General features: G+C 37.0%; 1 protein-coding gene across 5 annotated transcripts in view; it reads left to right on the forward strand.

Moving 5' to 3' along the window:
- The window catches only part of tead3b (TEA domain family member 3 b), a 62439-nt gene that overhangs the window by 41416 nt on the left and 6454 nt on the right, over window positions 1-14569 (forward strand). For 2 of the 5 annotated variants that reach the window (XM_051947914.1, XM_051947915.1), the window contains 8 exons: window positions 2274-2338; window positions 4084-4146; window positions 4287-4349; window positions 11637-11762; window positions 13151-13194; window positions 13336-13392; window positions 13794-13858; window positions 13939-14075. In XM_051947914.1, coding sequence (XP_051803874.1) covers window positions 2274-2338; window positions 4084-4146; window positions 4287-4349; window positions 11637-11762; window positions 13151-13194; window positions 13336-13392; window positions 13794-13858; window positions 13939-14075 — 620 coding nt within the window. The remainder of the gene's footprint in view (window positions 1-2273; window positions 2339-4083; window positions 4147-4286; window positions 4350-11636; window positions 11763-13150; window positions 13195-13335; window positions 13393-13793; window positions 13859-13938; window positions 14076-14569) is intronic. The other 3 variants (XM_051947916.1, XM_051947917.1, XM_051947918.1) reach the window with 3 other exon arrangements.

The raw sequence follows: 14569 nt of genomic DNA on the forward strand, positions 1-14569 counted from the left end.
CCGGCAGATTTTTTTTCACTTATTTCAAGGTAAAAGCCCTTTGAAATGAGCTTTATTTTCTTCTTGTTTTGAGAGGGGCATTTTTTCCAGTGCAGCCCGGCTTCTCCCAGAGCTAGGACTGCATGTGTGATTGTGTTGGCCTGAGCTCCGGCTGTGTTCGCAGGCCCAGGCCAATCAGACCGGCTAGCACAGATGTGACAGGCTTAGAGGAATGCTGGGAATGCGGAGGCGCTGCAGCGGGTGTGTCCATCCTTGGCCCGGGGCTGGAGGGGAGGGACTACCTCGGTATCGGCAGACAGTTCAGCTCCGCTCTGCTGGCCGACCGCCGGGCCGACCGCTTGGCTCGTACACGGCAGCCTGCTGGAGACGGCCCGCAGTACTTTTATGGTAATTACGCTAACCAAGTCCTGAAGCAGGAGTGTCAGACTCATTTTAAACCAGCGACCACGTTCAGTTTGATCCCAAGTGGGCCGGAGCAGTAAAATCACAGCATAATAGAGAAACAAAATTACAAAAAATGAGACAAACGAAACAAAAAAGCAAAAAAAGAGAGACAACAAATCACACAAATGACATAAACGAGACAAAATGAAGAAACAAAATGACAAAAACATGAGACAAACAACTAAAAAGACAAAGAACAACAAAAACAAGACAAAATATTGCAAAATAAGGCACAAAACAACAACATCAAGAAATAAAATGACCAAAAAATGAGACAAATGACACAAAGCAAAACAAAAAACAGACAAAATGTAATATTTTCATGAAGGAAAAAATCTCCAAATTAGGAGAGAAATAAAAATAAAATACAAAATAAATAAAAAACGTAAATATTTTCAAAAAATGAATAAAAATCCTAAAAAATATCTAAAATGATTCCATATGCATCAGTAAAAGTTTTAATATTTTCTTCAAGAACATTCGGGAAATTCCATTCCAATAATTTCTGAAATTTTTTGTTAAAAAATAAAATAATCCCCCAAATTTGGCAAGAAAATTCTTGTAAATATTTTTTTTTAAAAAATGAGTAAAAATCTTCAAAAAAAATCCTAAATATATCTAAAGTGATTAGATATATATCAGTCAAACTTCTGATATTTTCTTTAAGAACATTCACAAAATCCAAAAAACCCACTTTTAACACTTCTTTTTTCCCGAGTGTTCTGAAAGAAACATTTTTTAAACTTTTCTCTTTTTTTTCATAAAAAAATGTTCAAACGTGTCCAAAAAAATGTTGAAAATGTGGAAATTTTGACTGTGAAAATACCCCCCCCCCCACACACACACACATTTTCAAACTTTTCCTCCAGGACCACAGAAGACAAGATAATTTCAAGATTGTTTGACTTAAGATATTTAAGATGCATCGTCTTAAAACAAGTCCCTCTATGTTGCTGAAATGTCTCTTGTTAAGTGAATTTATTTTAAATCAAGTGGGATGAGACATTTGGACTAAAAACAAGACAAACAGACTTGGTAAAATTTGGAGTTTTGGACTTTTTTCTCCTGTCGTTACGGGTCTGGAAAGCTGTTAAACCTCTCAGACACACAGTCTGTTGTGTGTTAGAGGACATATCTTGACCAGTTTTGTTGGTGCAAATATCCGTCAGCGAGTTTCTGAGAGTTCAGGCCATTATTCATAACGATGCAGCGCTTCAACCTCTCCCTTTGGCCCCGTTTTCAGCCACAGAAACCCAGAAAGCGTGACTTGGCAGAGAGCAGCGCTGCAAAAACACCGATGGACTGATTGTCCCTTGAGACAACATAATCATGCTTTTTGCACTCTTCACACACCAGAGAGGATTTTAGCTGCAGTTTCTCCAAGAAGGCAGCGCTCGTCAAACCTCCTGCACGGCTCGGAGCGTAAAGAGGAGCGTGGAAGCCCAGAATAGCAGCCTGTTCTCTGCACAACCTGTTAGTGCAGAATGTCGAGTGGAGATGTTATGTCATGAAAAACACGGTTCGGTTTTGTGTAATTAGGCTGCAGGGCCATGCGAGCGGGCATCCGGGAGGTGTGAAACGATGAAAACGGAGCAGGAAAGCAAGCAAATCTGCTTTTTAATGTCCGCCTGCTTTCATAGATGTAGGAAACAGAGGTGTTATTGTGACAGAAGTGTGGTTTCCTTGTGTCTGACGAGAGAAAAGTCCCATCGCTGTTCTTTTAGCAGGATGTCTGAACTGAGGATACGACAACAGCGACCCCTTCTGTCCAGTTTGGGGTATTACCAGCAGACGTTCAATGAAGTTGCTTTCTGTTTCCTTTTTTACAGGTCGCAATGAATTGATAGCGAGGTACATCAAGCTGAGGACGGGAAAAACCCGCACAAGAAAGCAGGTAAACACGCGTTAATGACTCACGTTTAGGTCTGAAGATTTTAGTCTCTGACGGCGACGCAGCAAATGTGTCATAAAAGTGCTTTTTAAGCCGTTATTTAAAGGATAAGGTTCTAATAGACGTAATTCTTTCAACAAATTCCATAAAATTAACACAAAAGATGTCCTGGTTTAGTCTGGAGCAGTCAGTCTCACACTCCTGAGCCAAATATTTAATATATATTATATATTAGTGGTGGGCGCGATAAAAAAAAAATCTAATTAATTGCAGGCTTTGTTATTAATTAATCGCAATTAATCTCAATTCAAACACCAGTATTTGACACAATAAGTAATTATTTTCAATTCAAATACATTTTGGTTGACAGCTGAATCAATGAATAGACATATCCGTGTTTTTAATTTAAAATTAATACCATTTTAAAATGGGACACATAGAAAAAAGTGATTTGGATGCTTTAAAGCTTGGATTTATTTTTTCACCACTGTACGGCTATAACAAAAGCATAAGTAGTTCAAGGACCTTCAGAAAGTAGAAAATCCAAAGATTCACTCTGTTTCTTATAAATGGTGTCATTTTGATGGTTCTTTTTTTTAGGAAAATACATTTTTATTTATAAACAAAAATATTTTTTCATAAACAAAAAGTTGCTAATTAGGTTCTTAAAAGATAGACATTTTTGTGGTTGAACTCGGCTCCACCTCTTTGGCAGTGTAAAAACCATAGACTGTATATATAGTGGACGTAGCATCTGGCTCCAGAATTGAAACCCACCCGGAAGTGTCAAAAACTTGCAATATCCCGCCGTCCACTAGGGTTGGCTCCAAAAAGCTTTTTCTCCATAGACCCCAATTCATTTTTGGAAAAAATAAAATTTGATAGACTGATTTTCTACAGCTCAGGATTTTTTTCCCGTTAGTTTTCATGGTCAAAATGAGAGATCAGGTGGCCGATCTTAAAATAAATCAATACTGAATTTTAAATAAATCGTTAAAGTTGGCGGAGCCAGGGGGCGTGGCTATACTTGATGGACAGCAACAGAAGCCTCTGCGGTAAAATGTGGGCGGGATAAGAGAGTCCTCAGCCAATCCTGCCCCTAGTTGCTCTCCGGTCCAGCCTGTTTGATGACGCTTTTTACGTCACTGGCTCCAAAAAATCCAAAACGGCGACCAGGAATTAGCAAAATCCGGGCTTCATTTTCTCGGCGTTGAAACCAACGGGTGATGTCACGGTTAGTTTACGCCTGGTAAAAACTTAAACCACAAAAATGTTCGTTTCATTTCTATTTATCTGCATTTTGCATCCGTCTGATACGTTCACAGATTACTGCAAACTCTAAATGCGATTATAGCTATTATTTTCAACATTTTAATACCTTTTGTGAACCAAAGCACTTCCGGCGTCTTCTAAAGTGGTCTATTATGGGATGGCTACACCGCTAGCTGTTAGCCATTAGCCGTTAGCAGGACTGTCGTAGCTAACGTTAGCTCTGCGGAGAAGAGAATTTTTCAAACATACCGAGACGAGTAATTTTGGCTCAGTTAGAAAGTTGTAATGTTGAATAAATGCCCTATAATCTGGAATATCACCGACCTTATCCTTTAAAACAACTTCCAACGTTTGCATGAACTGTCCAGATGTTTGTTTGTGTTTGTCGCTGCTGTAAAGAGTTTGTGTTTGCTGTGCATGTGTGGGTGTGAGTGCATGTTATTTTTATGCTCAAACACTGTCTCACACTCCTTTAGGTGTCTAGTCACATACAGGTGTTAGCGCGGAAGAAAGTCCGTGAATACCAGGCAGGTATAAAGGTAGGTTCCTCCAGCCTGCCTCCGGCCACACTGACTGGGCGTCTCTTTCCTCTGTGGTTACGGCTTCTCTCTTTCTTCCCTTGTCTTTTCTCTCCCTGTCTCCTTTCCTCTTCCCTCCTCTCGGCTATTCTTCTGTGCAGGTTTCTAGCCACTTGCAGGTTCTCGCCCGGAGAAAATCTCGCGAGATCCAGTCAAAGCTAAAGGTATGCGCTTCACCGCGGCCTCGGCGGGGCTGACTCAGGCTTGGCTTTGCACTAACCGGCTAATTTGTGAATGCAGTCGTAGATCCATGGTGCTGCTACACGAGCGGACGCCAGTTTACCACGCAGAATCCGTTGTTTAACAATGAGGGATTAATTCTCTGAAGAAAACCAATCATCATTAATCCTGCTTGTGCACTCTGCATGCAGTGCACCACAGACGGAGCTGTTCCACTCTGAGCTGCATGGGTTTAATCTCATCCCTAAAATTAAAGTGTATATCTGGTTCCAAAGACTCTGCTTTAAGTAAACGCTGCACAAACTGTTATGAGAAGTGTTGAAGCTGCATGTAGCTCCAGCTCTGATCTGTCCTCTGTGCAGCCGTGCTTCTGCAGCAAACTCTACCTGTCAGACTTCTTCTTCTTCTAAATCTCTCTCTACTTTATCGTTTTTAGCTCCTACACTGTCTGTGCTGTCTGTATAAGACTCTGTTTAAATTCGTCTTTGATTGTCGTCGTCATGTGACTCCTTTTTGACGTTTTGTCTCGTTTTTGTCGTCTGTGTCCTGTTTTGTCGTTTTGTGTTGCGTCTTTGTTGTTTTGTGTTGTTTTTGTTGTTTTGTATCTCATTGTTGTCATTTTGTGTCTCTTTTTGTCCTTTTGTGTCTTATTTTTGTCGTTTTGTGTTGTGTTTTTGTCGTTTTGTGCCTTGTTTGTGATTTTCTGTCCCGTTTTGCCGCTTTGCGTCTCGTTTTTGTCGTTTTGTGTTTCGTTTTTGTTATTTTGTGTAGCGTTTTTGTCGTTTTCTGTCTCGTTTTTCTCATTTTGTGGCTCATTGTTGTCGTTTTGTGTCTCATTTTTGTCGGTTTGTGTCATTTTTGTCATTTTGTGTCTGGTTTTTGTTGTGTTGTGTCGCGTTTTTGTCATTTATCGTCTTGTTTTTGTTGTTTTGTGCCTCGTTTTTGTCATTTTGTGTAGAGTTTTTGTTGTTTTGTGTCTCGTTTTTGTCATTTTGTGTAGCGTTTTTGTTGTTTTGTGTCTCGTTTTTGTCATTTTGTGTCATTTTTGTCATTTTATGTCTGGTTTTGTCGTTTTTTTGTCATTTCGTGTCTCATTTTTGTCGTTCTGTGTCACGTTTTTGTCATTTATCGTCTTGTTTTTGTTGTTTTGTGTCTCGTTTTTGTCATTTTGTGTAGCGTTTTTGTTGTTTTGTGTCTCGTTTTTGTCATTTTGTGTCATTTTTGTCATTTTATGTCTGGTTTTGTCGTTTTTTTGTCATTTCGTGTCTCATTTTTGTCGTTCTGTGTCACGTTTTTGTCATTTATCGTCTTGTTTTTGTTGTTTTGTGTCTCGTTTTTCTCATTTTGTGGCTCATTGTTGTCGTTTTGTGTCTCATTTTTGTCGGTTTGTGTCATTTTTGTCATTTTGTGTCTGGTTTTTGTTGTGTTGTGTCGCGTTTTTGTCATTTATCGTCTTGTTTTTGTTGTTTTGTGCCTCGTTTTTGTCATTTTGTGTAGAGTTTTTGTTGTTTTGTGTCTCGTTTTTGTCATTTTGTGTAGCGTTTTTGTTGTTTTGTGTCTCGTTTTTGTCATTTTGTGTCATTTTTGTCATTTTATGTCTGGTTTTGTTGTTTTTTTGTCATTTCGTGTCTCATTTTTGTCGTTCTGTGTCACGTTTTTGTCATTTATCGTCTTGTTTTTGTTGTTTTGTGTCTCGTTTTTGTCATTTTGTGTAGCGTTTTTGTTGTTTTGTGTCTCGTTTTTGTCATTTTGTGTAGCGTTTTTGTTGTTTTGTGTCTCGTTTTTGTCATTTTGTGTAGCGTTTTTGTCATTTTGTGTAGCGTTTTTGTTGTTTTGTGTCTCGTTTTTGTCATTTTGTGTCATTTTTGTCATTTTATGTCTGGTTTTGTCGTTTTTTGTCATTTCGTGTCTCATTTTTGTCGTTCTGTGTCACGTTTTTGTCATTTATCGTCTTGTTTTTGTTGTTCTGTGTCACGTTTTTGTCATTTATCGTCTTGTTTTTGTTGTTTTGTGTCTCGTTTTTGTCATTTTGTGTGGCGTTTTTGTTGTTTTGTGTCTTTTATAAAACTCTGTTTAAATTAATCTTTGATTGTTGTCGTCATGTGACTCCCTTTGACTCGTCCTCAGTTCTTCCGATCCCTCTGGTCTCCTCATGCTTCTTTTTAAATATTTTTTGCATATATACACATGTGTATAGATAATGCTGAAGGCTAAAGATACCGTGACATTCTGTGGTGCTAACTTCAACTTAAATTAACCCCGAAATGCAGACTAATCCAGGGGACACAGGCATCATAGCGGTCATGTTTGGTTTTCACTTAAACATTTTTATGAACTCCTTGTTTCAGAGGGGAAAGCAAACAGTTGCTTCCCCACATAATCCACGAGTTTATCTTAAATATAAAGTGAAAAGGAGATGTGTTGGTCCTGATTTCATGCCTTCCTTCTCTGTTAATTATCTGAACGTTCACCACTGAACTCGTTCGTCAGCTCTAAAAACTCATCTTAGATTTTGCTCTCATTTAAAAGACATTTTCTTTCTATTATTGTCAGATTCAGCATGCGTTATCTTTTAATTTTAAGTATTTTTTTTGTGTGTTTATTTTGTGGAAAGGTCTAAAATCAGAATCAACTTTAATGGTCAAAACATTTGAGGTTTGTTGCTGTCGCTCCAGGAATTAGGAAATAGAATTTTTTTTTTTAAAAAAACTGTAGAAGAGAGGAAAAAATATAAAAATAACAATATATACAGATATTTATGAGCTAGAGAGGAATATATAAGCACAGTAGTGCCAAATGATAATTGTTAGATGATGCAGTGCAAAAAGCAGAGAATGCTGTTTTTAGTGGAAAAAGTTCTGCACATATCTGTTGGTATATCGGATATTGTACAGGTGTGAAGGAATGGATCAGCTGTTTGTTCTAGAAATGTATTTATTTTCCACCGACTTGTAAAATGTGGTCATTATTATCCTTCTTTCATGAGGGGGTGAATGAGGCTCTGTACATTTGACAGAGTTCACAAAATGACGAGCAAAAGATGTTTTTTTTCTACATTTTTTTTTGACCAGTTAGCTTTTGCACAAACAGCAGCTTCAACTGTTCCGTTTAGTTATTAATACTGAATGATTTCTTTGTCCCGTTTTTCTTGCTTTTGTGAACTTTTTAAACACTTTTACATAAACGTAGTCGATATTTATGTTCCCTCGGCGTTTAATCACGTTCAGTCATTTGTCTTCACCTCTATTGGACAGTTTTACCGTTTATTAGTCCTATTTTTTACTTTTTAAATATTGACTAACACCCGGTGAAGTGTGCGTGCAGTTGTTGCTGCTGCAGACGTCCTTTTCAAGCTTATCGGGAATTTCTAAAGTCAAAGTAGTTTATTTGGCTCAGAAAAACTGGTTTGCGAGCCGTTCAGACGGTCGACTCCGTAGAACAGCGTTCTACTGCAGCATCAGCTGAACAAACGTGGACTAAAAAGTGTGACAGCTGAAATGGAGTCTGAGTTTAAGAAGCAGCTGTCCGTCTGACGTCACGCACGGCAATAAACCTCCAAGGACCTGACTTCCTCTAGAAGCTTTTCATTCTGCTGTGAGGGGAAAATGTTTTTATTCACCGGCTATTTTAACCCTCCTGTTGTCCTCATTTACAGGCACTAAATAATATTGTTTCCTTGTCTGAAAAAAAATCCAAAAATCAGCAAAAAAATTCCCAAAATTTCTGAAAATTTGCAAAACCTTCAGGAAGAAAATTCAAATAATTCCTTAAACGTTTCCTTTAAAAGTTTTATTTGTAAAAAAAAAAAATCCCCCAAATTTGGAAAGAAAATTCTTGCAAATATTTTCAAAAAATGAGTAAAAATCTTCCAAAAAATCCTTAAAATATCTAAAGTGATTACATGTATATCTATAAAAACATTCAGAAAAAAATCTACCAAAATCCAGTGAAATTTGTTGATTTTTTTGTGAATGTTCTTAAAGAAACTTTTTTTCCCACTTAAAAAATGTTGAAAATGTGGACATCAGAGGTTTTGCTGTGAAAATATGTTTGTTTTTCCACGTTTTCAACATTTTTGGGAAATCTTTGAACATTTTTTTGGTGGAAGAAAAAGAAATGTTAAAATGTTCTTAAAGAAAATATTAGAAGTATTACTGATGTATATGGAATCACTTTAGATCTTTTTAGGGTTTGTTTTGGAAATTTTTTACAAATTTTTTGAAAATATTTACAAGAATGTTCTTGCCCAATTTGGGGGATTTTTTAAATAAAATTTTTAAGGGAAACTTTTAAGGAATTATTGTAATTTTCTTCCTGAAGGTTTTGCAAATTTAAAGTTTGAAAATGTGGGAAAAAAAAATATTTTCACAGTGAAACTTCTGATGTCCACATTTTCAACAGTTTTGGGAAATCTTTGAAATTTTTTGGTGGAAGTAAAATAAATGCAAGGAAAATCAACCAAAATCCAAATTCTCTGGATTTTGGTTGATTTTTATGTGAATGTTCTTAATATTAGAAGTTTTACTGATATATATATGGAATCACTTTTGATTTTTTTAGGATTTTTTTGGAAGATTTTTACTCATTTTTTTGGGAAAATATTCACAAGAATTTTCTTACCAATTTTGGGGGATTTTTAAAATAAAACTCTTAAGGGAAACCTTTAAGGAATTATTGAAATTTTCTTCCTGAAGGTTTCGCAAATTTTCATAAGTTTGGGGATTTTTTTTGCTGAATTTTTGGATTTTTTCCACACAAGTAAACAATATGTTGGTGCCTGTAAATGAGGAGGACAACAGGAGGATTGAGACATGATAATGGTAAAAAATAAATAAATCAGGTGGCATTTTGTTGTGGCGGCCAGATTTTCTGGACGACACGCAGATTTGATAATTTCCTTTGCTTTATGATTTGCAAATAACTGTTAAAACCAGAGCAAACTGTCATTCACGGTATAGTTACGCAGATGTTGAAGCTTTAGCCGCTGAATTATGAGCTGTCAGACTTTTATGGCCACCTAAGAACTGATCTCAACACGTCATGTGGAACTGCACGGTACTAACGGTGTTTCTCTCTTTTGATTCAGGCGATGAATTTGGTAAGTGACTCTGTCCTTGTGCAACACGCTTCCCTGCTCCCCCTTTGTTTGGCAGCGCCAGCACTGTCCTTTCTGCTACGGCATGGCGTCCCCCCCGCCCCGTTGCCATCCCATAATAACGCAGCAACGCTTCAGGAAACAGCCACGCTCTTGAACATCTCCTCCCAGCCTCTGCCCAAAGCCAAAGTCTTGCTTGCTCTGCACACGGTGTCCGTCTTTGATTCGTGCTCTCGCTTCTGAGGCGTCTTTCCTTTAACTGCAGAGTCGCCGCTTATTGATTCTTTTGCAAATGAAGCAAATGCAGCTTTGAGATATCATTTGATGTGTAAATGAGAAGCAAAATAAAATCACCTCTTTGTGATTTGGATGCAAATTGGTTGGTCTTTTTCTTTCTTTTTTTGCTACGGATTTTAATTTTTAAGCTGAAATTATCCATAATCGTGCAACTTGAGTCTCTGCTTTTTTCTGTGGTGATCCTGCTAACACACTGACCTTTAATTTGCTTTGATTTCGCCATTCTTCTCTTTGCTTCGTCCTGTCAAACTGCTCCCTCTTCATTAGAACAGCTAATGTCAGTCAAATATGTTCATTTTTTAATTCAGATGTGTTGAATATTTACCAGAAATGACACAGACAGCTCAGTGTTTACAGCAGGGGTGTCAAACTCATTCTCATTTGATCTCAAGTGGACCGGACCAGTAAAATCACAACATAATAATCTGTAAATAGCCACAACTCCAGATGTTTCCTTTGTTTTAGTGCAAAAAAAGTGTGTTCTGAAAACGTTCACATTGAAGGAAATATCTTTTTACAAAACATGATGAGCAAAATGGAAAGATAAAATCAATTTCAACAACATTATGCCTCAGTTTATCATTTACGCATTACAGCTCTCAGATCACAGTTTATCTGCAAAGGAACAAAACATTTAGTCACAGCTATCTGGAACTGAATGATGCAGTAGTTTACTTGGAAAAAAGACAAAAAAAAATGAGACAAAAAACTTGCAAAGGGACAAAGAATTGGACAAATGACCAAAATGAGGCAAAAGAATTACACAAATGACACAAATGAAAGCAAAAATGACAAAAGCAAGAAGCAAAACAACAAAAAACACGAGACAAATGACAAAAGTCAGACAAAAAAACAACAAAAACGAGACAAAATGTTACAAAAATGAGACACAAAGCGACAAAAAATGAGAGAAAAGACAAAAACAAAACAAAAAAACAGACCAAAAATAAGACAAATAAGTTAGAAAAGGCACAAAGAAATGGACAAACGACAAAAACGAGACCAAAAAATGACACAAATGAGACCAAAAATGACAAAGGCGAGAAAAAAAACAACAAAAAAATGGACAAAACGCAAGCGAGACAAAAAACAGAAAACAACACAAACGATACACAAAATAACAAATAAAGCAAAACTCAAAATGACAAGAATAAGACAAAAAACGCAAGCGAGACAAAAAAACAGAAACAAAACGATGAAAACATGAAACAAATGACAAAAGTCAGACTGAAAAGAACAAAAACAAGACAAAACATTACAAAAATGAGACACAAAACGGAGGCTAATGACACGAAACAAAGCAAAAAAAGAGATGAAAAATTAGGCAAAAAAGTTCCAAAGTGACAAATAAATGGACAAACGACACAACTGAGACAAAAAATGATAAAAATGGGAAACAAAACGACAAAAAGATACACAAGCAATGACTAAAGAAAAACAAAAATAAGACAAAAACACAAGTGAGACAAAAAGGAAAAACAGAACGACAAAAACAGGAAACAAAATGACAAATTCGTGAGACAAACAACAGAGTCAGACAAAAAAACAACAAAAAAAAACAACAAAAACAAGACAAAATGTTACAAAAATGAGACACAAAATGACAAAAGAACAATCCAGTATTTTACTTTCTGATCAAAACAACTTGTCATGGTCTGGAAATTATTTGAAATTAATAGTTTTTCAAATTAACAATCAGCAGTTAACGTCTTCTCTGTAATTTTTACACTTTGAGGGCCGGTTTTGGCCCGCGGGCCGCATGTTTGACACCCCTGGTTTCCTTCATAATCGCTTGGGCTCACACATGGCTGTAGATTACCTTTAGGTTATGCTGCCACCTTGTGGTTGACTCCCCTCATTGCTCTCTGTCACCCTGTAGGATCAGGCATCTAAAGACAAAGCCCTGCAGAACATGGCAGCGCTCTCGTCTGCACAGATCGTCTCACCGAGTATGATGAAGAACCATCTGCCACCGCTGCCTCCTGCCCCGTACCAACAAGCCAGAGTGAGAAACCCATCCTTTAACCGTCCTGCGGGGGCAAAACTGACCTGTTTTAAAGTTTGAAAATGTGGGGGAAAAAAATAAGTATTCACAGCAAAACTTCTGATGTCCACATTTTTAACATTTTTGGGAATTTTTTGAACATTTTTAGGTGAAAAAAATAAATTGTTAAAAAAAATTATTATTAAGAACATTCACAAATGTTTCTGAATGCTCTTAGAGAAAATATTAGAAGTTTTACTCACATATATGTAATCACTTTAGATATTTTTAGGATTTTTTTTAAATTTTTGCTCATTTTTTTGAAGTTTCTTGCCACATTTGGGGGATTTTTTAAAATAACTTTAAAGGGAAAATTTTAAGGAATTATTGGAATTTTCTTCCTGAAGATTTTGCAAATTTAAAGTTCGAAAATGTGGGGGAAAAAAAATGTATTTTCACAGTGAAACTTCTGTTGTCCACATTTTTAACAATTTGGAAAATTTTTGAACATTTTTTGGTGGAAAAAAGAGAAATGTTTATAAAACAGTCTCTTAAGAACATTCACAAAAAATCAACCAAAATCCAGCGAATTTCACTGGATTTTGGTTGTTTTTTGTGAATGTTCTTAAAGAAAATATTGGAAGTTTTACTCACATATATGTAATCACTTTAGATATTTTTAGGATTTTTCTGGAAGATTTTTGCTCATTTTTTTTTTATTTTCTTGCCACATTTGGGGATTTTTTTTAAATAAAACTTTTAAGGGAAACCTTTAAGGAATTATTGGAATTTTCTTCCTGAAGGTTTTGCAAATTTAAGTTTGAAAATGTGGGGAAAAAAATATGTTTGCATAGTGAAAGTTCTGATGTCCACATTTTCAACAATTTGGGCATTTTTTGAACTTTTTTTGTTGAAAATAAAATAAATGTTAAAAAAAAGGTTCTTAAGAACATTCACCCAAAAAATCAGCCAAAATGCAGTAAATTTCGCTGGATTTTGGTCGATTTTTTTGTGAATGTTCTTCAAGAAAATATTAGAAGTTTTACCGATATATACATAGTCACTTTAAATATTTTTAGGATTTTTTTTGAAGATTTTTACTCATTTTTTCAAAACATTTACATGAATTTTCTTGCCACATTTTTTTTTTAAAATAAAACTTTTAAGGGAAATCTTTAAGGAATTATTGGAATTTTCTTCCTAAAGGTTTTGCAAATTTTCAGAAATTTGGGGAATTTTTTGCTGAATTTTTGTATTTTTTTCAGAGAAGGAAACAATATATTTTTTTTGCCTTTAACAGGAGGGTTAATGAGCGGTTACAGAACACTAACATGTCTCGTTGCAGTTTTCAAATATGAAAATGGTTTTGATTCTTCAGAGGCACTTAACCTTCTTTTCCTCCTCTTCAGTTCTGGCCGGCTCCAATCCCAGGACAGCCTGGACCCTCTCAGGAGTAAGTAGAACCCACGTCTCTGTGGTGTGAAGTTTCTGAAGAGAGAACTTGATGGTAGAGATGAGTAGAAGTGAGCAGGTTAGGTGTGTGTCAGGTGGGTACTGCAGGGCGTGTTTAACGGATCACGTTTTTGCACACCAGGCTGGTTCTAGATCTCAACCCGGGAAGGACTCCTGGGCTTGGCCGCACCAGCCATGCGTAAGTTCCCCCTAGCCGAGGTCCAACTGTGAGCAGCACTAACTCCTCTTCTGTACTGTATGTTTCCTGCACTGATGTAAACCACCACCGGGCAAATTAACTGCTTCAGATCTGATTGGAAAAAAAAGAGGACAAGGGCAGATTAATTCTCAAACTGTAAATATGTCCATCAGCTGATTTGTCGGTAAAAGCATAATGAACTGATGCTGTTTGGCATCGTTACGAAGCAATGAAGCAGGTGGACTTACGCCTAGCTGGTGCAGCAACACATGCTTACACAGTGGCACTAACACATCTGCACAATAAAGCCGTTTAGCAGAAATGCAAACATAACGGGACCGTGTGCCACCAGCGTCTGGTACTGAGGCGTTTGTTTCACTGAATCATTTGTTGTCTTTCAGCATCAAACCTTTTGCACAGCCCCCATACCCCAGCCTCTCAGGTCCTGTACCACAATCCATACCAAGTGAGTAAGAAGCTTGATTGAAAAGGCTTTTAAAACAATGAAAACTGCCTGTATTAATCATGCTTGTGCTTGTTGTTCAGGCTATGAGCCCTTGGCGCCTCCTCCTCCTCCTACTGCTACTGCAGTACCGGTGTGGCAGGATCGGACCATCGCCTCCTCCAAGCTGCGGATGCTGGAGTACTCAGCCTTCATGGAGGTCCAGAGAGACCCAGACAATGTGAGATGAAGTTAGAAATGCTATATCTGACAACCAAACCTGCTATAAAGCTTTTCAGTTGAAGGAAAACATTTTGCATTTTGCTGGTAGGTCACATGTCTGACCAAATCTGAGCTGTCTTGATGGATAGACTATGGATAGATAGATGGATGGATGGATAGATGGATGGATAGACTATAGATAGATTGATAGACAGATGGATGGATGGATGGATGGATGGATGGATAGACTATTGATAGATTGATAGATAGATGGATAGACAGATGGATGGATGGATGGATGGATGGATAGATAGACTATAGATAGATGGATAGACAGATGGATGGATGGATAGACTATAGATAGATGAACTATAGATAGGTAGATGGACTATAGATAGATAGACAGACAGACAGACAGACTATGATAATGACTAATGATATTATTGCTAGCAAAAGATTGGAGGAGCTGGAGAGGAATGATCACCTACGCTGAATGGCATGGCACTGGATTGA

Source organism: Acanthochromis polyacanthus, chromosome 5 (genome assembly GCF_021347895.1).
Source record: "Acanthochromis polyacanthus isolate Apoly-LR-REF ecotype Palm Island chromosome 5, KAUST_Apoly_ChrSc, whole genome shotgun sequence".
Classification (NCBI taxonomy): Eukaryota; Metazoa; Chordata; class Actinopteri; family Pomacentridae; genus Acanthochromis; species Acanthochromis polyacanthus.